General features: G+C 41.7%; 1 protein-coding gene across 1 annotated transcript in view; it reads left to right on the top strand.

Annotated features, from left to right (window-relative positions):
* lrmda (leucine rich melanocyte differentiation associated) overlaps positions 1 to 26,089 on the top strand; it is a 210,639-nt gene that overhangs the window by 131,367 nt on the left and 53,183 nt on the right. Inside the window, exons 3-5 of the mRNA XM_083922799.1 lie at positions 8,439 to 8,565; positions 9,962 to 10,101; positions 13,085 to 13,211. Of these exons, the coding sequence (XP_083778925.1) occupies positions 8,439 to 8,565; positions 9,962 to 10,101; positions 13,085 to 13,211 (394 nt within the window). The remainder of the gene's footprint in view (positions 1 to 8,438; positions 8,566 to 9,961; positions 10,102 to 13,084; positions 13,212 to 26,089) is intronic.

Here is a 26,089-nt window from a genome sequence, read left to right as displayed (position 1 = left end):
CCAGGTGGTACTTGAGCAGTCTACCTCTAGTAATGCTGTCTACCAATCACACCACAGGTCCTGTCATATTATAAAATTTTCCACTAATATAAAGAAATTAACTTTTTTTTCTTTTTAATTGAATCATGGCTTTCCAGCACTTTGTTCATTTTCTCCTTTATCTGTGTGCATGCTTTCCTCAGTGTCAGTATGTGCACACGGCTGTGGTTTTGTGTGTGCCGCTTCATCAGACTGACAGGCATTTCATAGAGGTGGTTTTTAATGCATGCCTGGACATCACTGTGGCAGGGTCATCCATCAGACTTCAAGACAACATCGATCATTTGCCATGAAGAGAGCGCGAGGTAGTGATTATTTGCTATTAGGTGGATGCTGAGGCATACAAATGGCTGGCAGTTGACAGTTGAACTCACTCAAACGTAATGCGGGATGGCTCCCCCTCTCAGGGAAATGTTGACAAGCACTGAGCTTGAACATGTAATGACAGAGCGTACAGGCAGACAGGGCACTGAGGGATTCTCATTCTTGCTCACAGATCGCAGCATCTATTATTGAATGTTTGTATGTTATTTTATTGCAATAGTACATGAGTTCTATTTCAGTTACATATTCTGCGTACATATACTATATACCATTGGGTGTGCATTATTTAATTCATGAGAAACTTCATTGTTTAATGTGGAGTATACTTATAGCAATACGCCACAGCTGATTGACCCTGTCACTGTAATGTTATAGTATTATATACACTTAAATATGTGGGAGGCTGTGTAGCATGCATGAGAGCTTGTGTGTGCTTGTTTGTGCCGCATTGATGTCCTTGTTGACTGAGATGCCATCAGTAAATTGATTTTCAGCTCCCGCTCACTGAGAGAGGAGGGTGTTTGTCATGTGGATAGACAACTAATCTTTCAATACAAACATTCACAAGATGCATGGCCATACTGTGAGCACAGTCCAGGCACTATGAGGAGGGAAGCATTGTATATGCTCTGAAGGAGCTCGGCTTCACGGGCAATACTGCTTGCCTCCCTTGTCTGATGATGTATTTCACAGTGTACAATTTAGTGTTGTACATAAGAGGCAGCCGTCATTCTGTCTAGCCATGTAACAAACCTCACTGCTGAAACTTTAAAAGAGACATTCACCTTTCAGGAGTGCTTTCTCCATTTATTTCTTTGCTGGGAAAGAGGTAAATGATCCCTTACCTCTCAATTGGGTCATTGTTGGAGCTTAGACTTCATCCCAGGTCAAACCAGGGTCAAGCAAGGCTTATGAAGTTGGACCTGACAGGAATGTCAGTCAAGTCCTTATCCCTTGGCCAGGGTTGATCCAGGGTCATTAATCAGACAGGGATTGGAGATGCAAGGGGAAGCATGAAGCCAGGTGATGCTGACCTCAGTACAGTGGCTTTGATTTTGTCTGGCCCTGTGTGTGTGTGTGTGTGTGCGTGTGTGCGTGTGTGCGTGTGTGTGTGTGTGTGTGTGTGTGTGTGTGTGTGTGTGTGTGTGTGTGTGTGTGTGTGTGTGTGTGTGTGTGTGTGTGTGTGTGTGTGTGTGTGTGTGTGTGTGTGTGTGTGTGTGTGTGTGTGTGTGTGTGTGTGTGTGTGTGTGTGTGTGTGTGTGTGTGTGAGAATTGACAGGATCAGTCCCTGTCTGATTCACAGTGCTCTCAGCCCTTCTGCCAGCGCTAATGACATTGAGAGAGAATATTAACCTCACACACTCGGCAGGAAATATCCACAGGGGTAGTCTATAACTCAGACACTGCAGGATCTACAGTGGTATTATCATTCAAACACACCAAAGCTAGCTTTAAACGTTCGACAGACGCTCCATGGTGTAGACATTTTCAACAATTTAATCTGCACTTCTCCCATAATAACCTTGTATAGCATGAAGCAATAAGTGGTGATATTTCACTTCTTCATCAACAAAGAACTTTGCTAATTATATTTCACAGATTTCTCCCTGCTTGAATTTGTTTATGCTCTCTAAAACATATTTTTGTTTTGCAAATGATGTAACGTTGTGTAAAGTTCAATATGACATGCCACCTCCAGTTGACAGCTTTGTAGCTAGTGATGCTTTTACACATAGGCTATCAAGAGCAAGCATAGCGCAATATTCAAAACAGATTAAGAGTGAACCCACATAAAGAACAGATTTGCTGGCGGCGCCAAATGTACTCTAATGATTTGCATTGCCATTAATAGTAATTTGCAGCTGCCTAGGAGGAGACGTGTAATCCCCTTACCATGTGTGAATTGACATGCATTCAGGGAAGACTGTGTGTCCTGGATGTGTGATCTTTAAATGACTGCCACCTGAGGCCTGGCAGTACAGAAAGAGGAGTGCCACACTGAGTGGTGACTGTCTATATGTGAGAGAGAGAGGAGGGTAAGGAAAGCTGTGGGGGAGATAGAGAAAGATAATGGCAGTCTAGTTCATCATCGCCATCAGAGATGCATACAGGGAGACTCATATAGGCTATAAACTGTAGCTGGAGGGAAGAGTGCTGGAACAGACCTGATCAGTGCTGTGTGGAGGTGGTAGGAGGGATGTTTGGGGCTTTAGGGGTTGCAGGGCATTAATTTGCTTTACATAATATGTCATCTTATTTACCACAAGCTAATCCTGATAGTGTTTTGATGCAGTATTTTGGTATTTTTTTATGTTTATTTATTTTATTGTCGTTGTGGGTTAGCTGTGTTAAACTAATGAAGACTTGTCGTGGCTTTCACACCCACCAGGACTCAACTACACTAAAAAACAAACATCAGTTCTATCATGTCATTTAGTATTGTATTTAACATTTTGAGATTATTTATTTTCTATAAAACAAGAAAATTGGGTGAAATGAACTTTAAAAAAAAATATATATTATTATTATATTCCTTTTGGAAAATTTTAGATCTGTATTTTAGATTGTTTTAATACAACATGAATTTGGTAATAATGTTTTTACTTTATTAAATTACTGATTAAGACTGAGTCTTATTTTGCAGTGTACAGAGTCGCAAGAGTTTTTCTTGACTATTTCAGGCTGAATGCCTCTCAAGCCTCCTTCTTCCCTCTCTAACCAGCCCTCCTCCATTCACCGTTCTTATTAAGTTTATTAAACCCAGTCCACATACTGGGTTTCCCAGGTCCAGTTCCTTTTCCCATTCATTACAGTACCTTATCCTGGCAGGCAATCTGAAGTGTGCTCTGAATAGTCCATTATGCACATATGAAGGCCATCAGAGCTCCAGTATTGGTCAATTCATCAAACATTTATCTGTTGCCTTCTGAACAGGACATCATTATGCCTGTCACTCTGCAGCTCTGGCCCTCCGTTTAGAATAACAGTGCATTGCTTTTCTGCACCACTGCGACCCTTGAGAGGACATCAGCCCTTTAACTGTGTGTGCAGCTGCAAGGGCTTTCCAGCTTTTCAAAGTGTGTGTGTATGTGTGTGTGTGTGTGTGTGTGTGTGTGTGTGTGTGTGTGTGTGTGTGTGTGTGTGTGTGTGTGTGTGTGTGTGTGTGTGTGTGTGTGTGTGTGTGTGTGTGTGTGTGTGTGTGTGTGTGTGTGTGTGTGTGTGTGTGTGTGTGTGTGTGTGTGTGTGTGTGTGTGTGTGTGTGTGTGTGTGTGTATGTGTGTGTGTGTGTGTGCGTTTTAAATACACATTAAACTCTGGAACTTTTTCAGTATTGCAGTGCTAGCTGCTGGGATTTTGCCTCTGTGATCTCTATCGCCATATCAGTAATGGGGAAGACTTTGAGGTTGTTTTACGTCATAGCTCTGTAATGCACGGCTTAGACGAATTCTACAAACAAATTGCAACTATGAATCATTTGGGTAACTTTTTCAAAAGCAGTAGACATAAGAAGGGAGACATGTAACACATGTAAAAGAGCCAAGGCTGCCATTCTCCATTTTTCATCTGCTGCCTTAGGATACGTATATGACATGACAATGGCGCACACCATTGGCAGGAGTAACCGACATTTCAGCCAATAATGGTCGAGAGTTTTTCTTTCCTCTGTTGTCAGCAGTGATTCATCAATCACTATGTCTGCATTAGTATTAGTGTATTGATCTGGCAGGGCTGCTCTCTGGGTCAGTGTCTCCTCTCCAGTGTCCTTGTCTGGTGTCTCACATCTTCCCCTGCTTCCTGTCATGACTTCCTGCTCCAGCTAAATATTGGTATATGTACTCTATGTGCTCAGTAGACAGGATCTTAGCAGATAATAGGGATTTCGACACATACATGCACTACTTATGTAAGCTCAAAAGCGCACACACTGATGCACACAGGGCCGTATGATGTATGATGGTGAGCTTACAAAGGCTAAATGGTAGTCAAAGCGTAAAGACAGCCTGTTTGAAGTATTAGCTCTGACAATTAGGCTGATCATAATTATCTTAAAAAAGAGAGGATTCATCGCCTCACCTCGTTAAAGCTTGCTCTTGTCTCTGTGTCTCTCTGGTTAGTTAGAGGTCTAAGAAAACGCATTTGATCACACATTATTGTAGAAATCATAATTTTCTAAATTTGTACAATGAGGTGATGTAGTATGATGTAGGAGTTTATTATTAATCATTTAGCATTAGCAATAGTGTGATGTAATTTACAATTTACATGTTTTGGGTTTTAAAACAGGATGAAACCCATTCTTTATCACCTTGTGATGCAGAAGTATATTGGCATGTAATGTTCAGCTCTGGGAACAAAGAAACTTTTACATATCTACATCAGCATGATTTTCAAGTATATCTTGTGAGGTACTACATGTCACTGCTCTATCTGTTCCTTATCCTGTGATACAAGTATGACGACATTTATTGCCTGTTAGCATGCTATTGAGAAATCCTATGATATGAATGTGACTAATAATGTTTCTGCCTTACTTTGTACATCATTCAGCTAAACGCTGACTATGTGTTCATTATCTGGGTCTGTCTCTCTACCAGCCTGTTTTGCGTGCGTAGAGCACAGTTCTTTCCTGCAGGAAACTTGAGAATAAAACCACATAGAAAAGCCAAAACTTGTTTGGTGAATAATCTTTTTTGGCCGACTTTTCCCATAACAAGATTTTCTCTATTGTTGTTAGTAAAAATATCACCCATGAACATAAATGACTCCCATTTTCTTCTGTGAAAATGATAATAGCAGATGTGAGGAAACAAAACAAATTGGTAGGAGCAGTAGTATAATTTAACGTTGCAGTGGAACTAAAGATACATTACTACATGTTGTCATTATCACTATCATCACTAACAATTTTTGCCATATTATTATTAATAGCAATAATGCTAACATTAGAAAAAACATGTTTTATGTTAGTTCATATCATCATTGGGACTCAAATCAATTATGCTCATTAGTTTTGTTAAAAGCAAAAACAGCTCTTTTTTTTTAGAAGTGAAGTACTTTTACTGCGGTGCTTAAACTTTGTTAGTTTTCCAAGCTGCACATTAAAACAAAAAAAAAGCTTCTAGAAAGTAATGAAACCAGCTATGGAAATCTGCAGAGGGAGCACAGAAAGCTGGAGAGTATTAGAAGAGTTCAATCCCTGCACTGTAGTTAATGCTGGATGGGACTCAGTGGCTCTCCCCTGGCTGTGAATTTAACTGATTAAATCAGCCAGTGCACGCAGCAGTGGTGACATGAAAACAACAATTAATAAGGCTCCCTCCTGTGCCATGCGGCTCCCTTTAACCGAGCAGCTAATAACATAACCCACAGGACTGTAGCCCTCCATACACACACACACACACACACACACACACACACACACACACACACACACACACACACACACACACGCGCACACACACACAACCACACGCACAGGTGGCATGTGTTAGTTCCTCTGTTCATAGAAAAGGCAATAATGTTTATCCAATATGGTTTGTGCTTAACTACACATAGACAAGGATTATACTTGCAAGTAAATTTCATGTTGTACTCAATTCCCTCTGTCAATACAAACACAATAACTGTGGTGGGAAATATAAAGCTTGCTTTCAAATAGCTTATTTGGGCCAACAGACCTGTAAAAAAGATTTCTAGTTACTTAGAAAATATTTAAGTAGGTAGCATATGGTGGCATAATATGATTAAATATATAGATTGTTTTTAGCATTAGCATTTTTTTCAAAGCGGACACATGCTCATTTTCAGGTGCATTGTTGAACATATTTAAATGCTCTCATGTTCAAAACATACATTATTTTCTTCTCCGTCTGTCTGAATATACCTGTATTCATCCTCTGTTTGTATTTATCTTGCCTACGCTCCTGTCTCTTTAAGCCCCCTCCCGAAAAAGCACAGTCTGTTCTGATTGGGCATCTCTGCACTGTGATTGCAGCTAGGGAATGACTGTAACGGCACAGTAGCAACATTTTCTTCCTATATATAGTGTAGCTGTGACATCACAACCATACAGAAGTGATGATGGCTTGCTTAAACGGCACAGGTTTTGAAAACAGGCTATGTTCATTTCTCGTGTCTCTGTATTTATTTTGATTCCTCAATGCGTTATAGAATCAAAAAAGATATGGGAATCTCACTTTTTACAATATGGGACCTTTAAATCAGAGACAAACAACTGTAAGGTTGCAATGAAATTCATAATTTTTCTTTGCTTTCATAAATGAGAACCACCATGGGGGAAAAACAGAGTAGGATTTCATAAAAATGGCACATCTCTCTATTCATCCATCTCGCCAGTCCATTAATCAGACCTGATAAGAGGTTGTCAGCTGGCGGCTTGGCCAGCACACTGGCTAGGTGCTGTCAACTGTTGTTGTGGGTATATAGTGTGGGTGTTTGCAAAATCTTTTGAAATAGGGCAGCTCAGTGTGCCTCACTAGTCTACAATGAATTGCTTATTCGGTTTTCCACATGAGAAGATAGTTGCAACATTTTGCTTTGTAGTTCAAACCTGCTGCCAGTGTGTCCACTCTGGGCCAGGGGACTATGTCTAGGTGGAGCTCATGCCTATTGGTCAGTAAAAGTACACAGGAAACAGCTGATGGAGCATGGTTACTGTTAGTCTGGCCAACTAAAACTGTATAATAAATGACTACTCACTGACCAATTAGTTGGACAAGTCATCATCTTAATAGATCCAGCTGTATTTTTGTACACTGCGTAATATTCCAAATACTTCCTTTGTCAGTATGAAGTTACATTTCCAAGAATGTGACTGTACTGTACATTATGCCCTGCCCCCAAGCAGCTTAACGCTCCTTGTCATGCATTTGCAGATTGTCACGATAAAGGTGTTATATTTACATAGCTTTAACTTGGTGTGTATTTTGGCAGCCATTGACACTAGGAAGATCCAGAGAGGAGCAATAGTTCACACTGCAGCTGTTAAAACCTCACTGTACCTTGAGTTTGTCATCTTGCAATGTGACACTGTTCACTGGAATTTATATTTACATAACTGAAAGTCAAGGTTATCTGTCTGCTTTAAAAACTAGAAACAGAACAGAAAAGAAACTCTGTACTTCTAATGTATAATTTCAATAATTCAGAGCAAGGTGTAAGTGTTAAAATATATAATTTTTTTTTTTTTTAAAGTGTTAAATTAAAAATACCTGTTGTGTGAACTGTGAGAAGTATACAGTCAATATGTGTCAAGCCCTGGCAGATTTAAATGTGAGTGAAGTCACCCAGGACACTACAACATGGCATGGCTGACAGTCTGGAGGCTTAGACAACACACACATTGCCTTTGTGCACCTTCCATGACTTGAACTTTGCAGGGCCCTAGCATTACTCCTAACACCACTCTCCATCATTTTTATGCCCGTGTGAATGTGTATGTATGCGAGAGAGACAGAGAGGGAAAGGGTTGAGGTGACCCTTCACCCCTCTTTTCAATTTGTCATAAAAAGGAGCAGAAAGGCGGAATTCCTCCTTTTAAAAAATGTCCTTTGATGTTAAAATCCCAACACTAACCCCTATTGCGGTAGAGCTGCAAAAAAGTTTCCCCTTCCATTCCATCTGTGATTGCGAGTGTATTCCGGTTCCTCTGTGAAAATGATGGATGACAAGTTAAATTTGTGTCTGGGGAGTGAAGGTGAACTGTGACAGAGTGATTTGTCTTGGGAATGGAGGGTTAGGGTCAGACGAAACTGGGCGCCTCAAGGCACAAGACATTGACAAATTCATCCTGCCCGCCGCATTTCTGAAGCCTTTTGTTTTGAATCCTGGCTACTCACAAGTGACCCCCATCCCTCATCCTGCCAGCCGCTGAAGGATGCCTCACCATGCCAGGGGAGCTCAGCACCACTAATTCTTGTCATTCACTTCCCTGACAGGCCCAGACTCATGCTCTCCCGCCAAATGAAAGAGGCAGGCTGAAATATTTATTCCTGCACAATATCGGCTGACCAGATTTAGAGCTATAACACTTTCCTGTTGCCTTGTCATTGCAGGTCACTGGTGGGCCTCAAAATGTTCACTGAGCTGGAAGAGCTGGTAGTTGACAACAATCTGCTTGGAAATGACCTCCGGTTGCCCAGGTTACCCCATCTCCACACCCTAATGCTCAATAAGAACCGAATATCCTTTCAAACTAGTCACTCAGTCCATTTCTCATTTTGATCTGAGCCGTCTATGCAGACATATATCACAGGCATCAGTATCGGAATCACTGTGTATTTCGTTTACATTCATATGTCAATACAACCTGCCTCTGTCTCAGATAAGCCTGTTTTAACGTTGCGGTTGTGCAGGGAGCAGTGTGTGTTGCAAAGGAGAGTAGAGGAACTTGACGGTCACAGAGCTCAACACAGGACTAGTTTTTGAGCCACAGGGACCTCTAGTGGAATCAGATTTAAGAGTCAACATAACAGATGTGTTTTTTTATTTTGAAAGGGAATAAAAAGTGTTCGATTAAAACAATTAAAACAATCCCAAGAGTGAGACATTATGTTATGTGATGTTTTATTTGTCTGTTAATATAAATTTTATTTTAATTATTGAGATCAGGATTCTTCACATTTGCATTACACTTTATTTCAGTGCTTTACCTTACTGAATTAAAACCACTCAGTTGTTTAATATCTCACTAAATGCTCTAGAACATGCTCACATTTTGGCTTATTGACTATAACAGCCCTGTTTGTTCTGCTTGCCACCCAAAGTAAACACGGTAAAAAAAGAAAAACAAAGCTCCTCACAGCCACACTAAATTCAAGACATAAGACACATTGCAAGGCTGTTTGTGATCAGGCAGAAATGTGTGAACTTCCCCTCTAGGTTTCAGTACAGGTTTAGCAATGTGTCCTGTTTTCCTTTGGTTATGCAGATCCTACTGGGTAACGATGTTCACTCTCTTTCGCACGTTCACACACACACACTTCCAGAGTCAACATTAAAACTGGGGCTCCTTGAAGTGTGCGTCTGGGGCTGTGTGCTGAGTTCGGTTGTGAAGTGGTCGGCACATGCTAATAGGCCAATTATGTACATCCTGCCGTGGCACAGTGCCATTTTAAAGCTCGAGCACTGCATTAGTGCAGTTGTATTTTGACACTTTGGGGCTCAATTTTCCAAGTGAATGTATTAGTGATGAATGTGCCTGCTTAGGGGCTGTTTGTTTTTTCCACGTTTCGCAAGTTTTCCACAGCACGGCTCTGGGAAGCACGGACTGTTTGAACCACAGGGCATCCATCATTTTGTCACTGTTCTGCACCCGGCCACCTAGGAAATGAAAGAGATCGAGAAGAAGGGAGAGAGAGTAGCAGCCAAATTGTGTCACTACTATATGCCAAAGCCTGCACCTTAAATTGCCCCTCTGTCTGCCCAGTCTCACAAAGCCAGTGACTAGCCTCTTTGAGCACCTCGGTAAATTTGACAGTGACATGTTTTAGTGCAGACAGGCCCGGGAGGGGCTGTGCGGGTAGTAAATGCTAATGTAATTAACAGCGCTAGGTCCTTGACACCCGCCCTTTGACACCTGACTGATATCGAGGCCCTGCTGGAACACTTGGCTGATGTGACCCCGTCATTGGAGTACCTAAGCCTGCTGGGAAATGAGGCCTGCCCCAACCAACTGGTCAGCCCGGATAAGGATGAGGACGACTACCAGAGATACAGGTCAGTTACCACATTGACTGTAATCATGTAGGAAAAGATGTTACTCTGACCCGATTAGAAATAGAAATAATTCTGATTCTGTGTGTGTTTATATTTTTTAGTCAGACAGTTTTGATACTAAGCTATTCAGAGTGATAGCTTTTTGTAAGTAATGGATTTGGAGATGTTCCTTTTTTTTTAACATCCAGCCCCTTACATTTCACAAGCACTGTGGATTCAACCACATCACTCTAAAAGCTTTGTCAACTGGCCCCTCTACACTCCAGTTTGCAAAATGGATTTCATGTGTGACTAGTCACCACCACAAATGAGTGTTTACTACCCTGCCTTACTAGAGCAGATGATGCATTAAACATCAAGCTAGGCCTCAAGCCATGCAGTATGACCACCATTTGTCAGGGTCCTTTACATGAAATGCGATAAAAGGCGAAAAGCATACTCTCTTTTGTCTGTTTTAGCCCTAAGTGCTTGTTTCTGACTCTGCGTTGCTTATTAATCATTTACCACCCATGCCTTTCTTGAATAATCTTTCTTCTTTCTTTTCTTTACCCCACCCCTCTCTTTTAATCCTTTTCTCCCTTTCTCCCCCTTTTCCCCTCTCCTCGCATGCTTATCTTACTGTTGAGGGAAGCTGTTCTGTTTTGACTGACAACGTCTTGGGTCCTGTAATGTAATATTCATAATGTGTCACATTGTAAAACATCAATTTGAGCGTGATGCAGATTTCATGTCTGACAAGGTTAGGTTGTATGCAGGTCGTGACAGCATTGGCCTTGGGCAATAAATACCCAGCCCAATGCCTCAGGAGCTCTTGGTCTCTCAAGTGAAATACCCTGGTGCGTTGCATCCTTGCCCCAATTAGTGCAATGACATAGAAACATAGTATTTATTCACTCAGTATTGTGTAGTCTGCAGGAAGGTTAAATGTTGCCCTGTTCTTAGCCGACCATGCATACTCAGTGGCCATCTGTAGTACTACAATAACACAAGAGTTCAAGGCTGTTATACCGTATATTCACAGTGGTTACTGGTTACTGCGCCATTGTGCTTATCGTTTATATGATGATAAAGATTAATATACTTTCATGTGACATTTTAACCTCTTATCTTCAGGAAAACTATCAGTTTGTCTGATTTTCTTTTGTGGCAGATCAAAGAGTTTGTATCTGAGGTGCCTCAACCACCAGCTGTACTTTGTGTTCACTCAGAGTTTAATCTAAATGCCATAAAGGCAGCTGCCTAATAATAACCCACGGTCCCCATAAAAAATTAATTTTGAATCTCATATTGTTATCTTCCAGAGTGTAATACTCAGTATATAATGATTAGTTTAACGTCCTTTTGCCAAAAATAACCACTGTTTAGTAAGAGCAGGGCAGGTCAGCTGAACAAAAAATATTAAATGTGTCCGTCTTTGTAGTTGGAATTTACAGGGAATACAGTACCATTCAACAAATGATTTGTTTCCAATAAATAAATAAATATTTACTGGTGTTTAAATCTTTTTCTGTGAGTTGGTCCAGTCATCATTTTTTAAGGACTTCTCTCAGAGAAATGCCTCTGGACATCAACTCTCACTTATAAGCTCTACCCAACTATGTAACTACTATATAATAATAAAATGAATACATTAAACCATATATTTAGAAACGTAGACATTTTTTTTCCATATAATTCCTACCAAACTGCGCAGGACTTAAAAAAACAAGGTAAATAATTGCATAATCTAGTTTACTTTACAAAAAAAAACACTTCCAAGAACAGCAAAAATCATATTGTGGTCGTCACATGATTGATATTGTTAAATAAATTGTATTAGTCTGATTTTTTTCTCCCAGTCATCTTTACTCCGCCCCGCCTACCCCCTGTGGTCTCTTATCCTCTCTCTTTGGTTGGGTTGAATCATTAATATCCCTACTGGCTGACAGAGCCTTGTCATCCCCTCTGACCCTGTGACGGTAGGTTACCTATGGAGAATAACCTCCCGGCATGTTTCCCAAGGGCATCTTCACGTTTCATCATGGAAATGCCCTGAACAAAGTCCTTTTACATGGAGGGAAACACAGGATGGGATTGGGACCTCTTGTATTTGAGTTCTGGTGCTCTCATCGGAAAAGGAGCTCATATTGAGGGTTAGAAGCAGGTCATTTAGCCCTGCAATAATTGTCTATAAGAATTAATTAAGGGCCAGGTGATATATTCATAATCTGTTTGTGGATTTTCCTGTTTTATGTTTCTTTCAAATTATATCAGGTGTTTTTCTTCCTTAAATTGACAGATACTTTCTGTTCTGTGTCAGTCTAAACGTGATCCCTGTATCCCTCCTTATAATCCTCAGGTGTTGAAAACTTGACATGGGCTTTGCCATCTCCCCTCATCGCCATCGCCATCATCAATTTGTCACGGCTCTTTGCGCACAGGTCTTGTCTGTGCCCATATCCCCCGTCCTTTCTCACCCTCCACTTAGGTGCTGCATGCATGTCCTTTTTGGTTACCCGCTCAGCCCTGACATACTGGTTCCTCTATCCATGCCTGCCTGTGAAAGGATCTGTTGTCATCTATGTATTCCAACCATTATCTTTTGACGTTTCTCTCCCTCCCAATGAAAGACAGAGTGTGTCTGAAAGCTTAGAGAGATATCTGTGATGCTGCCAGAATGACAGCTCTGGCAGACGGGTTGTATCTCCTTTCGTGCTATTTATATGTCGTACTTATTCTTATCAGCTTTGAAGGTTATTACATACAAGAAAATATCACCATTAAATCTGCACCACCATTAAAACTCAGTAAACATGGCTTCTTTTCAAGTTTAGTTGATGCGTGCATTAACATATTAGAATGTGTGTCAGTTTGATTAGTGTATCACGGTTTACACACTTTCTTAGATTCTCTGCTTGTCTCTTTGTCAAGAACAGGCCTACAAGGAGACCTTTTAAGGCAGCGGTACGGTACAGTTTGAAGTTGTATTGTTGTTTCTTCACAGGTACTTTGTTCTGCACAAGTTGCCCCAGCTGAAGTTTCTGGACACCAGGAAAGTAACTAAAAAAGAAGTGCTGGAGTCGCGGGCAAGAGGAGCATTCATGAAAGTGGTCAAACCCAAGTCGGAAGCTGTAAGTTAAGCTCCATTTTTGTGTGTACACTGTTTTAAATAGTAGTCCCTCTGAAGTCTTGAGTGGATTTGTCACATTCATCCCTTTCTTCTCTTTTCTATTCTTTCCCTTTATCCTTTCTTCTTTCCTGTGAATGCTTGACTGTCAGTCTCCCTTTACAGAGGTCCTAGTACTGTGGCCCTTTGTAAAGAGTCTCTCTTTACTATCGCTAAGTGTGTGTGTGCGTGTGTGTGTGTGTGTGTGTGTGTGTGTAAATGTGTGTGTGTGTGTAAATGTGTGTGTGTGTGTGTGTAAATGTGTGTGACCACGGCCTGACCTGATTCTGTATGCATGAGCCCAGATCAAAGACGACGGGCGGCTGTCCGGTTGCGGTTGTGTTGCCAAGTGTGACGTGGCTGGCGATCGGAGTGACAGCTCACGTACACGCCGCTCACAATCGCTTAATTATCCCGAGCCTGTGCACTTATCCCTCCCTTGCTTGTTTTTGGCCACACAGACTAATTAGAGTTCGGGAGGTTCATAGATATACCGTCCCCCCGTCCCCCGTCTTCCACCCCTTTGATAATGCAATATAAATGAACGGTTTTGCCTAGATTTGATTTCATGTAATTGTAAGGTCATGAAATATTTACCGTTTGGATCAGTTAAGCTTTGTCGTTTTTTAAGGTCTCTGGGGCTCTGACAGTGAGCCTGGGAGGTAAAAATGGATCCAGAGTAGCAAGAGCTAAGGCATCCAATGACAAATCAGAAGCATGTGAGTCGATGTCGGGTTTAAAAGTGCACGAGGAAAACTAAATATTTATTGTTTCAGACAATCAGCAAAGATAGTGTACTCTTTTAGTGTCAGTTCATGCTATGCTTTGTTCTTGATTCTTCATGCAAGTGGCAAGCTGGAAAGCAAAACACTGAAATAATTTAACCTCAGGCTGGCATGTTTGGTAGATGGAGAGAAGTGGAATGAAAACACTGTTCATCCACTTTATATAAAAATAAACTAAGGACCTCTACAATGCTTTTTGGCAGGGTAAAGTCACTTTATAAGATTTTATTTACATAGCTTGTCAGTGAAAAGGAAATGTTTGCCTTTGTCGCCACAGCCTTAGATGAAAGGAGAGATAATCACTGATTCTAGCTGACATGATGTGTTTTTTTCTGTATTTTTGTCTTTGAACCTGCTGTATATGATTATTTATTCCCTATGCAAAGTAAAAGGTTACAGCTTTGATGAAAACGCTTCTACCTACAATTGCGCACAGTAGTTTGTGCACCTGAACATACTTTTGCTGTCCTATCTGCAGTTCCTTATTAGCAGTATTTGAGTCAATCTACACAAGATGAGAATTTTTACCAGGATATATCCCGTGTCTAGGCCCTGGGATGTCACAGCGGCATTTCCATAACATTTGTTTTGAGTTAGATGAGACATGATGCGTCAACTATCACGGACTTGATGAGCATGAGTACCTCCCGGCTCTAATTGTCCACATTATCAGAGTGATTGTAAGCTGACCAATAGTGCGGGCCCACCAATTATTGCAACGTCTGCAACAGAACAGGAGAGCGAGGAGAGATGATGGCATAATTAGATATTTGTGTGTTTGCTTTTATGTCTGGTACAGCAGGGTGTTGCTCGTAACGGTGGCTCATGGTGCAGTGTCTGCCATTTGCTTCATTACAAAGCATGGTAATTAGCTGTCTCGCTGTCGCTAGTGCTACCATTTGAGTCTCAATTAGTGCAAGTATTGGAGGGAAAAATACAGGACCACAGACATTATTTAAAAGGTCTATTTATAAAAGGTTTTTTTTGCTCTGCGTACAATTTTTTCCTTTCAGATCATATATGACAAATCTCCTTCCTGCTGTTTACAGTAGATAAATTGAAACCATAGAAACAGCAGCAACTGCAGCAGGGTTTCAGTAATACATGCCCACATATGACAGCATAAATCTGAAGAAAGAGCCCCCACTCTATCAGATCATTCCATTGCATGATGTGCGTATTGGAATAGTTAATGGACTCGCTATGGAAGAGACAGTGCTGAACTTTCGAGACCTCTCTTGAATCATACCGGAATGGATTGTGACCACAGTTTTAACTCCTTTTCAATCATGCCATTATGGCATGGCACTGAACGCCGCCACATGGTTCTGATAAAGCAGTTATGGTCTTTAGCAGAATCTGAACGCCATAACTTTTCATACATTCCCAATGTTTTCCATATTGCCCAAATCACAACCAGACAGTCGATGGCTGGTTGTTTGCAGGAAAAGGTACACAAAAACCTGCGATGATTATTGAGAGTGCAGAATTAACTAAATTAAATGTAGAAAAATGTATATTGTTATTGTACATATATTGTGATGTGACGAAGCTTCACTGCAAAGACATAGCATTCTGACAGAGGAAAACAAGGATTTGTGCTCAAATAGAATAGTCATGCTCATAAACTGAGGATAATTTTGTCACTCCTTTAATTGTTATTGTGTGCCTTCATGCACTAGTGGGCATGACACTATAAGTGGTTGACAATGAGCTGTCTCTGACTTGTCTCTATGTTTTGGTGTTCGCTTCACAGAAGGGGGTAATTTCCTTTCTTGGGTTTTGGTCATATTGCATTTCTGAACATATATATATATATATATATATAGAGAGAGAGAGAGAGAGAGAGAGAGAGAGAGAGAGAGAGAGAGAGAGAGAGAGAGAGAGAGAGAGAGAGGAGAGAGAGAGAGAGAGAGAGAGAGAGAGAGGAGAGAGAGAGAGAGAGAGAGAGAGAGAGAGAGAGAGAGAGAGAGAGAGAGAGAGAGAGAGAGAGAGAGAGAGAGAGAGAGAGAGAGAGAGAGAGAGAGAGAGAGAGAGAGAAAATATAAATACCTGAAGTAAACAAAAAAACAAAATACAGTGGGTACGATTGAAGTGTTTTCCCAAAACCACAACACTAAGCAGAGTCAGAGTGGAAAAGCCTTGAGCTGTATTTTGGGAAATTGGGCGTGTTGGAATGCTATAATGTGATAATTCTCTTTGAGGATTTAGAGGTCATGGAATGAAATGGCGTTAAACCACATAGAGCCATTTGGACTGTGTTGGGCTTCTTTCGGAAAATACATGTGGTACTCTTTGGCTTGGTTCCTCCACCTCCCTCCACTCTGCCACGGAGCCCACATTAGGCTGTCGAACCCTTGGGGTTAAACTGGCCATGTCTATCAAAACACTATGACAGCACATTCTGTTTTCAGATCCAAAGCACCTCGAAAAAAAAGTGCGTAGCAAATTTAACTAGTAGAATAACATTTACTTCTTGCCACATATTTAAGAGTGTTTCACAGCGAATGAAGTAAGTCCATGGTCCCCGTCTCTGAGCACAGCTTGCTAGCTACGTCAGTGGTATAAATGTTCCTCGGATGTCACTTAGATTTTGTCTGGATGAAGTATTTGACTTGATTTTCTAGCATGAACACAAGTTTTTCTCTTTTTTTTTTCCCACATCCTTCCTGCGTATAATGTAAAGCAGACTGCATTGCAGGGTGGCTTGAGCCAGCTCCCGGGTCCCATGAGTCTCTGCACACAGGGTAACGGTTCTTCAAGGGAATTGACAGTGACAGAGCCAGGAAAGTCCTCAAGTGGATCTTTTCAGTTCTGTTTTTTCTTCCCCAGACACTAACCTGTTTTACTCTGCAGCAGACAGCGGTTCATTTTAAGTTTGCACCGGGAACCGTCCCAAATCTAAGATAGACTGCATGGTTTTAGACCCATGATTGTGCATTATATGATGCATGATTGTGGCTTTTTTGCGAGGCAACTCTCTGGAAAAAGAGGAGGCATTGTGCTATAGGTTGGTTGTTTTTTGCTTTCTTTTCAAATCTCAAATGTACCCAGCAAAGTATGCTGCCACGTTCATCTCTGCTTGAGAGTTATGAGTTCCCCGAAGCTCTCAAACATAACAAACAGCATGCAATATAGCGCTTTGTGAATGTGCCTTCAGTGGGTTTGCTGAATCATTTTACTGAACAAATGTGTCCTCCGAGAAACTCAAAGGAATATGTTCGCAACAGGGGAAGGCAATATAACCCAACAGATTGCTGTGGAAGCAAGTTATTGCCACTCTCCACGCTGCTAGATTCTGTATGCACCAGCTATTATACATACAGACCCTGATTTGTCACCTTCTTTCATGACAGATTCCTGAATCAATACAGTAGGTCAGATAGGGACAGCACTGCAGCTTGAGTAGGCGTTGTGGGCAAACTGTAACCATACTAAGTGCCTGTCTGCTTTATGTCATGACAAATAAACTCGCTGACATTTTGTGATCTGCTTGCTTTCCAAATTATGTCCGTTCTCCATATTACATAACGTCTTGTTATCTGTTAATTGCATCACTTGAGACACTGCTGTTCCCTGTCTTTAATGACAACATATTCTAAATGTTAAAACAGCTGTTTATAATAGTTTGGACATGTTTAGTTTGTATGATAGACGATAAGCGCAGCGGTTTGTGACAGAATATTCCAAGGAGCCACGTGTTCATTCTCTCAGGTACGTGCATTTGTCTGTCAGTATCTGTGAGCGGTTTGGGCCTGTTCGTGTGTTTTTCTCTGTCTGAAGTATACCCCTTTCCTTTGTTTGGACCAGTGCAACAGGCCCGGTTCAGAGGGGTTACTCTGGGGTTATAAGCTTGGAAAACAACAACAATTAGAGGGAGTGACTCAAACTGTCCACATAAATCATCCAAGGCCCTGCATATCATAAACACACTGTAAAACTTTAAAGCACAATTAATTGTAAGTAATAGCGCCAAGATTGATTTATTGCCTCTTTCAAAGCCCAGAGACACAGGGTGCATGACCTGAGTGTCACGTCACTCTTGCAAGCAAAAATGATGGATGGATTACTCATTTTTGGCTAAACGCAGAGCATAAAAACAAACATATGTTTTTGTAAGGGCTTTTATGAGACACTGAAGTGGCCATGTTGCATTAACTGATTTTCCTCTCCCTCTGCTGGCCTACAGTACAGAGAAAGAACGCCTTTGTGGTGAAGCATTTGTTGTCTCGACGTCTCTTGTGTTTAGCCGTGGAGTTTGAGGCCTGTCAGAAAACAGGCCAATGCTGGCCAGCAATAATGAGATGTCTCCCTCTACCATTTTGATATAAAGTTTTCATAAACTCTGACAAATCATGCAATCGCTCACGTAACTTTTCTGTCTTTTTTTTTATCTTGATAATGTAAGTCTTTGTTAAGTTTTTATTAGTGTATTAATATTGAGTGCCTTGGATTGGCAAGCTTCAAAGCCTTTGCTTTTTACACATATTGTTCCAACTAGATCCTTTATAAGCCTTTGGGAAGGGCCAGATTTGAATAGTTTTCAAAGTTCATTTAAGACACAGAAAACTGCTGGGAAATAACAATTACACCTTTCAGTATCATGAACACACGATTCACAGTTATTATGTCCCTTTATTTAACTGAAGTTTCTTTCATTGCATGCCAAGAGGTTGCAACACTCTACAATCCCTGTACATTTTGGCACTGTGGCAACAATATCATAGTCTCTAAGGCATCTCTTCAATTACACTTATCAAATGATGCTTTTAGCTATTACATAGTGCAGCATCCCAGTGTGTTGGCCTATCAGTCCAATCAGAGCTAATCCTCCCTGTTGGTTTCTTTGGTAACAGGAAGATGCTGCTAGCCTAATGAGAGACAGCTGGCTTAGTGTTTTCTGTGCTCTAAAAAAAAAATTCATCTTTCTTTCTCACCCCTTACCCCATCGGGTGTTTCCACAGAAATGTGCCAAACTTTAAATCTCTCAAAGATATCAGTTATTTCCTTGCCTGTCTCTTTTAGTTGATGTTGACAGTGCACATTAATCACTATTTCAGCACTCACAATTATAGTTTACTTTGAAGTTGATTGTCGTGTGCACCCTCACGAGGCAGCTTTGCTTTTGTTTACACATTCAGATTATTATCAGATAATTCAAGTACAGTTGTTGTTGTTTATGACATGTAGATGTTAATATGCTATTATGAAAGTTAATGAAGTAAGAGCTTAAAATCTGTGCTAGATTAGGTGGATAGAGTCCATATAAAAGTGTCACTTTTGTATATGATTCACCATAGGGGCCAAAGTGAAAGTTAATAAGTGTGAAGCTATAAAGGTTTTTCACCTTGAATATGCACAAATATTGTGGCATCCGTCGTTTCCATTAATACGTTAAAGTTGTGTCTGTCCCTCAGTACAGAGTTAATGGAGAGTCTTCTTTCACCAGCGACTTTCATGAGCATGCAACAGAGGACGCCGCTCGAGCTGAAAGTCCCTCCACTGAAGTTTGTGCTTACACAGACTTTCTTTGTGGTTTTTAGAGCTTGTCAGACATGTCAAGCAAAGGATAGAAAAAGTATATTGTTTCCAGCCACTTGGATTCCTTTCCCCCTGACATCTGCCACTCTGCAGAGATGATAAATTCTTGCCTCATTAGGCGTGGGTGTGGGATTACAGGCTGACAACACATTAATCACTGGGCTGGGTGGCAGCAGCCCCACACCAGCTACAGGCATTGTTAACCAAACTTTTCTAATGTGTCACTCTCCTCCCTGACAGCCCGTAATCAATCATCCTGATTGGCAGGGCTGATAGATTACACTATTTATACTTTGTGTAATGAAAACTAGCGTTTCCACCTACTGTCATTGTTGGGACGATGATAGGTCACACCGTCCAGCTGAATGGGAACACAGAAAAAGAGACGGTGAGGAAAGAAAGAGTAGGCAGACCTTGGAGCTGCATTGTGAACTTTAAAACAGACACTGTTGAGCTCTATGGGGGGGGGGGGGGGGGTACTCTGCAAGCCTGTATTGTTCCCCCTGCACAGTATAGCTTAAAGGCAGTCTTCACACCATCACTATTGTCATCTTTGTCGCTATCAGTGGCAGGCCACGCTCTCTCAGGTAAAACTAGGCTTTGTCTGCGGTGAGATTCGGTTTCCCAGTGACCCCATTGGTGAGGTGAGGATTTGTTGTCAAAGCCTCTTTTCTGACAGAAAGTGAATGATTTACACATGTATAACAACAAAATGACGGGACACCATATACTGTATGTATGTACTTGTCAGAGTGCAGAGGTCAGCAGGATAATGGATAATGGATTTCCCTGCCTCCTTACTAAGGGCTTTAGAACTATGTTACATTGCTTTACAATCCCCCTAGCAGTCATTTTTTTGCATGGGAACTTGTGGATGAAATGACACACTGCTGGTTGCCTTCAAACATAATAAGGTTATGTTTCTTTTTTGTTCATTTTCAGCCGCACGTCTTTGTCTGGAATAAGAGATGTCCTCCGCACACCGAGAGAGGATATTGAATATGAGCTCTTAGTTGAGAGGCTGCCAAGCATTTACAGAAAAGAAAAGAGGGGAAAAAACAGTCCATCATGTTTATAACAGGCAGTAAATCTGAGACTTTTCTTATGAGACAGCGGGCTGTCAGGAAATTAGTTAACTAGACCATATTATGGAGAGCCAGGTAATTTACCCTCAGAGATGCAATCGCAAATAACTAGCAGGATGCCGCATCCCTGACCTGACATTGCTTTGTGTATAATGCAAAATCTAGTGACATGCTCAATGGGTTCTGTCAGCTGCAGGATTGAATTCTCTGCCTACTGCGTCTCAGTTTGGAGCATGCTGGTCAATTATTTCTGAGGCTGTCAGAGCGCAGGGAGACACTGTTATTTAGTATGTGTTAACTTGGCATCATTAAGACACTCACCTGACAGAGAATGGCACACCTGAATGTTATTTATTTTGATTCCCCGGCAGAGGTAACCTTCAAACATGTTGACCTCTCCCTATTTTGCGTTTTGTGAAATCCCACTCGGTCCATTAGAAACGGGAGCTGTCGAGACAGTGGGGAATCAAATGACCGAGTGTCGTCTAATCTAACACAGTAATGCGCAAGAGGAGCTTTCATTTGTTTGGACAGATTGCTCTGATCACGTGGTGGCAGTTCAGCACCTATCCACGCTTGCGGAGTAGACATTGCTGTCCACACAACATCTTTAAAGCACATACATTAATGTCATATTATCCTAGATACATGCTTTGGCCTGCAAGCAAAGTATTGAACACAGACATGGATGCAATGTTTTTTTATGTTTTGTGTTCCTATAAAGTGGTCCTTGAACAGAAACATGCAATATTTTATCTTCACCTTGTCTAAACAGCCAGATCCAACGCACATGCATGTCATGATTTAACACTGGCATGTGAGAGGACTAGCTAATGGATATTTAAAAGTTAAGATGCCAGGAAGCAATTTGGTCAAAAACATACATCCTTATGACCCAGATTTCAATTCTTTTTTTAACTTGACCTCTGAACTGAACTGTGGGAAAATAAGAGTTACCAGTCAACCCCCCCCCCCCCCCCCCCCCCACCCCATGTTCTCCAACACCACCACAACCTCTGAAACCTGATCGAGTAAAAACTCAGCATCACCTCTGTACAGCAGGATGACATGATTAGGAGGTGACAGATTCTGTAACAACATCTCTGCATTTATCTTTTCTCTCTCTCTCTCTCTCTCTGTCTGTCTCTCTCGCTCCGTCTGTCTCTCTCTCTCTTGCCTCTCTCTGTCTGTCTCTTCCCTCTCAACAAGTCAGACTACTCTATAATTAATGTCCCTGAGGGCTATCCGCAGGTCAAGCAAGGGGGGTGCTGTTGAGACAGGTAGTCTTGACACCTCCAGCTTTGTAGCTTATACATGCGGGTGGGTAGGCGGGTGAGAGAGGCCAATGATGATGGCTAAAGCATGTTTAGGTTGGAGGCTAAGACTGGAGGAATACTGTAGGTTGAAGGAAGACTGGCCTCGCTGTGCGACCTTTCCACCTGAGGGACAAAAAGGATGGTTTTTCAGAGGATTTACCAGTCAAATCTGGTGCATTAAGGGCTTAGCCTGTCAGGAGCTTCACATTTGAGTGACAGAGAGGGAGCATACAGTTTCAATAATATCAGCAGCACACGCATTTAGCCCAAGGACAACAATTAAAGTTATGAGATGAATTGATCATTGATGGTTGATAGTGAGCATTGGTTTTAAGGAGCACAGAATAAATAAAGGCTTTTTTTTGTATCTGCTCTAAATGTTTAACTGGTCAAAAAGTTTGTCTAACAGTCTGGTTGGTGTGAATTCAGTCACAAGCTCTGTGGTGCGCTGCCTCTCATGTTGCTTTTTGAAAGGACTCTTTAGCCGTTCTGTTCGTATATACGTTTGAAGTGTGCCCTTACAACGTGCACCTCTCATATGCATCCGTCTAAAATCCACACACTCTCTCCCACTCTGCATTTAACAAACACAGCAGCCCCTTTCTCCCCAACAATTGCACTCTGAATAGCCACTCATCCCTATGTTTTCGGCTGGTAGAAAGATGTTTTTCTCTTCCCACCCCCCCACCCCCCTTTTTTTTGAATAGAGGCAAAAAAAGGATGAGAGAAGCAGGGTGATGAACAGGGTGATGGGAGAATTGGACAGCGATAAAGACAAAATTAATTTGAAACGGAGGAGGAGGGGGAGACATTCCTGTTTAGCAGTAAAAATATGTGAAAGGCTGAGGGCTGCCCAGGGTGCATGAGAGGTCATTGCGGGGGCAGAGGGGTCAAGTGACACTCAAACAGCATTCTTCTGTCATTCATGGGAGTGTTGGAGAGGGCTGTGAAGGATTGGCATATAGCTACAGGCCACAGATGGGCAGAGAAGTGGGTCAAGATCCTTAATGCCACAATGTTTCAGTGTCACCGGTCTTCAAAGAATGTATAATCTTTGTTGGGTTTGGCTTTTGTGAAGAGAGCTTTGTGAAGGTGAAGTGAAGCTTCCATCTTCTGAAACAAGTGATTAAAGCACAGCATCTGAATCCTTTACATGCTCAAACAAAAAGCATTAGGCTCATCACTTTTTATCAGCAAGGCATTTCTTTTAGAATGTTCAGTGTCAAATTATTTTGCATATTTCATTGGTTATCTAAGGCGTTATAACCTCTGACAGTTTCATTTGGTTGCTTTTTGCAGTTGGTGTTCAGTTGCGAGCTGACAGATTTCCCAGAATAGGTCTGACTTCTATGCACTGTACCATATTTATTTAAGAAATTGAATCAGAGCCAATGAGCTGTAAAGGTCTGTAATAAGATATCCCGTGAGATGTACTGCAAGTCATGATTAGTAACACATATTTTATTTCAAGGATAACTTCTCCAGGCAGTGTGGCACAAAGGTTTTGTCATTTCATCAAGTCTGATTAAGTGAATACAGGAACTGCCTTGCTGCTGTAGTGGCTGGCAAACAAAGCCATACGTACATACAATGGATCTCTATTTCTCTTTATTACAGTTTGTCTGTCTTCCCTATTGTCTTTTAGTTCATGGTGATAAAGCTGAAAAAGCTCCCAGAGGTGGACAGAGTCCGAGTGGCAGCATTGACCTATAGCACACAACCGATTTTTTCCCCATTCTAGTAAGACCTACAACTGTAACCCATGGCCTGGACATTAATATGATATGATAATAGGTATCCCCCTTGGGATCACCTGATATGCTGTTTCCATGCAGCAGGCAGATGGGGTAGGGCACAACACTTCCCATCGTTTTGCCTGCCAACTGGCAACGTCAGTCAATAGACGTGTTTGGCGTAATCCGAGAGATGGGCTGAGGTGCGGCAGCTCTGACTTTCATCACACCTGTGCTAAAAGTGCAGCAAGGAGCAGTCTGTCCATGCTATCTCCTCCTCCCTGTAAGGGAATATTGAAACAGCAGTGGATCAGATGGGCTCACATCCTGTCAAACTCATCAGATTTCAGGATGACTGAGTGCTTTTGTCAGCTGAATTCCAGACATCTTCTTTCCGTCTCTGAAGAAGGGTTTGCAAAGATAATGTGTCTGAGGACCTGACCCTCCTTCAAACAATAGTACCATTGATACTATGATGGCTCCAAGTAATTCTAATAGTGTATGGTAAATAATTCATGAGGCTGATCAAAATATGAAGTTCTAGCCTAGAATCCAAACCAAACCAGCGGGCCAGAAAGAGGGAAACAACAAGTCTGATGCTTCTTTCATGAAAAACACCCCTGTCTTCAGCTCATCCTCTCATCTCCTCCAGCTTCTCTCTTAGTGCCCTCTGTCACAGATGTCATTCTTCCCTGACACCTGTCTGCCCTTCCCTCTTGTCTCACTGTCCCGTCTCCTTCTCTGTGGGGCGGAACTGTTTGTTTTTGGAGGTTTGTTTATGGGGGGAAGGAATACCCCGCTGCTCCAGGCCGCCTCTAGTCTTTCAGCCCATCACACAGAACATGACAGCCCTCCTTCTCTTTGGTGCCGAGATGAGCTGTTTCTCCTGTCCCCATGGGGAGTCAAAATTTTCTTCTGCGCTCTCTCCTTCTTGAACTTCACTTCAAGACAGCGGATCGATACTGTGAGCAAACGCTACCTGCTTTGGGCCGTGTACACAAACATTGTGTAATTTTGCAGTGATGTGGTTTCGAGGTTGTGTACCAACCAGCCAAGGAGGAACAGATTTTTCATTGAATGCAGTTATTTCTAAGTACCCTTTTCCACACATAAACTGTCCTTGAATGGAGATTCAGTGTTAACTAAAACAGTCTCTTTTGAAATTCTCATATGGGTGCTAGAGGCAAAAATGTTCAGACCACAGTGAAAGCAAATTAGTGGTACAAAATCCAAAATCTTAAGCTTTTTTACTTGCTGTCATATTTTCGTCAACACTGTATGATGCCCATGAAATATGGGCTATTTGGACACTACATCTTGTAATTATTGCAATGAAATTAGACCTCAATTGTGGTAAACATGAGCGGTGAAAAGGCTATGATTGGCCTGGAAATGGGATCGATGGGAAATCAGACACTGACAACTTGTAGCTTGTAATTACGCTGTTGTGCTGACACACACAGTGTAATTATGTTGCTTACTTTGGCATGATGTGTTAAACACTCATGTGTTGCCATTTATTATGACTCTGAATTAAATAGGTATTCAGTACTCTGAAAATGCAGTGTATTGCAGTGCATTTATGCATGCATGTCTAAAACAGCCACCCTCACAACCAAAGGCCCAGACAGATGTTTCATTTGCTGACAGGGGAAACTGAGGTTCATGGAAAATTGTTAATACCAATAATCAAGCTGGGTGGTCTACCACTGGCCTTCTAAGGCCTCCAGGACCACAGCCAATGAGCCAGTTCCTGGTTTCACTCTTTCTGTTTTTGGTAGCCTATTTCAGTTCCTCACGCTTCTCTCTAGCATTTAGGCTTCTCTTTGGAATATATCAGCATATCAGATAACCTAGAGGTATAACACGTTCACATACTCAGGTTTTTTTTTTTTATCTGGCTGGTGTGTGCAAATTGTGTGTATTTCTTCTTTTTCTCTCTTACAACATGGAGTTAAGACTGAATCAGCTGTTCACACAGCCTTCTCCCATAACATATACACACACACACAACGCTCAGACATGTACAAAAGCCCAATTGCACGGTAGCAGACACAAATTTTTGCACACAAAAACACTCACACACCTAAAGAGGGGGCTGTGCCTCCGGGGGCCACGTCAGTTACCTGCTGACACACAGGCTAGTGATTGATGAGACGCCGGGGGCGCTGAAGTAGACTTTGTCAGCTGCTCATAATTTATACATCTTATCTCCATCAGAAGAAAAGACAGAGTGCCGCGTTGTGTATATGGAGATGAAAACACTGGGCTTGTTTAGGCAGCGGTGACAGGGTAGCTGCTAGCTGTTAGCCTTGGCGCAGAGTGATAACTCAGATTGCTATCTGTTAGCTTTCTCACCAGGTCCCTCTGTGGCCAGAGCCTT

Source organism: Echiichthys vipera (genome assembly GCF_963691815.1).
Source record: "Echiichthys vipera genome assembly, chromosome: 11".
NCBI classification, from domain to species: Eukaryota; Metazoa; Chordata; class Actinopteri; order Perciformes; family Trachinidae; genus Echiichthys; species Echiichthys vipera.
This window is presented reverse-complemented; position numbering and strand designations above follow the sequence as displayed.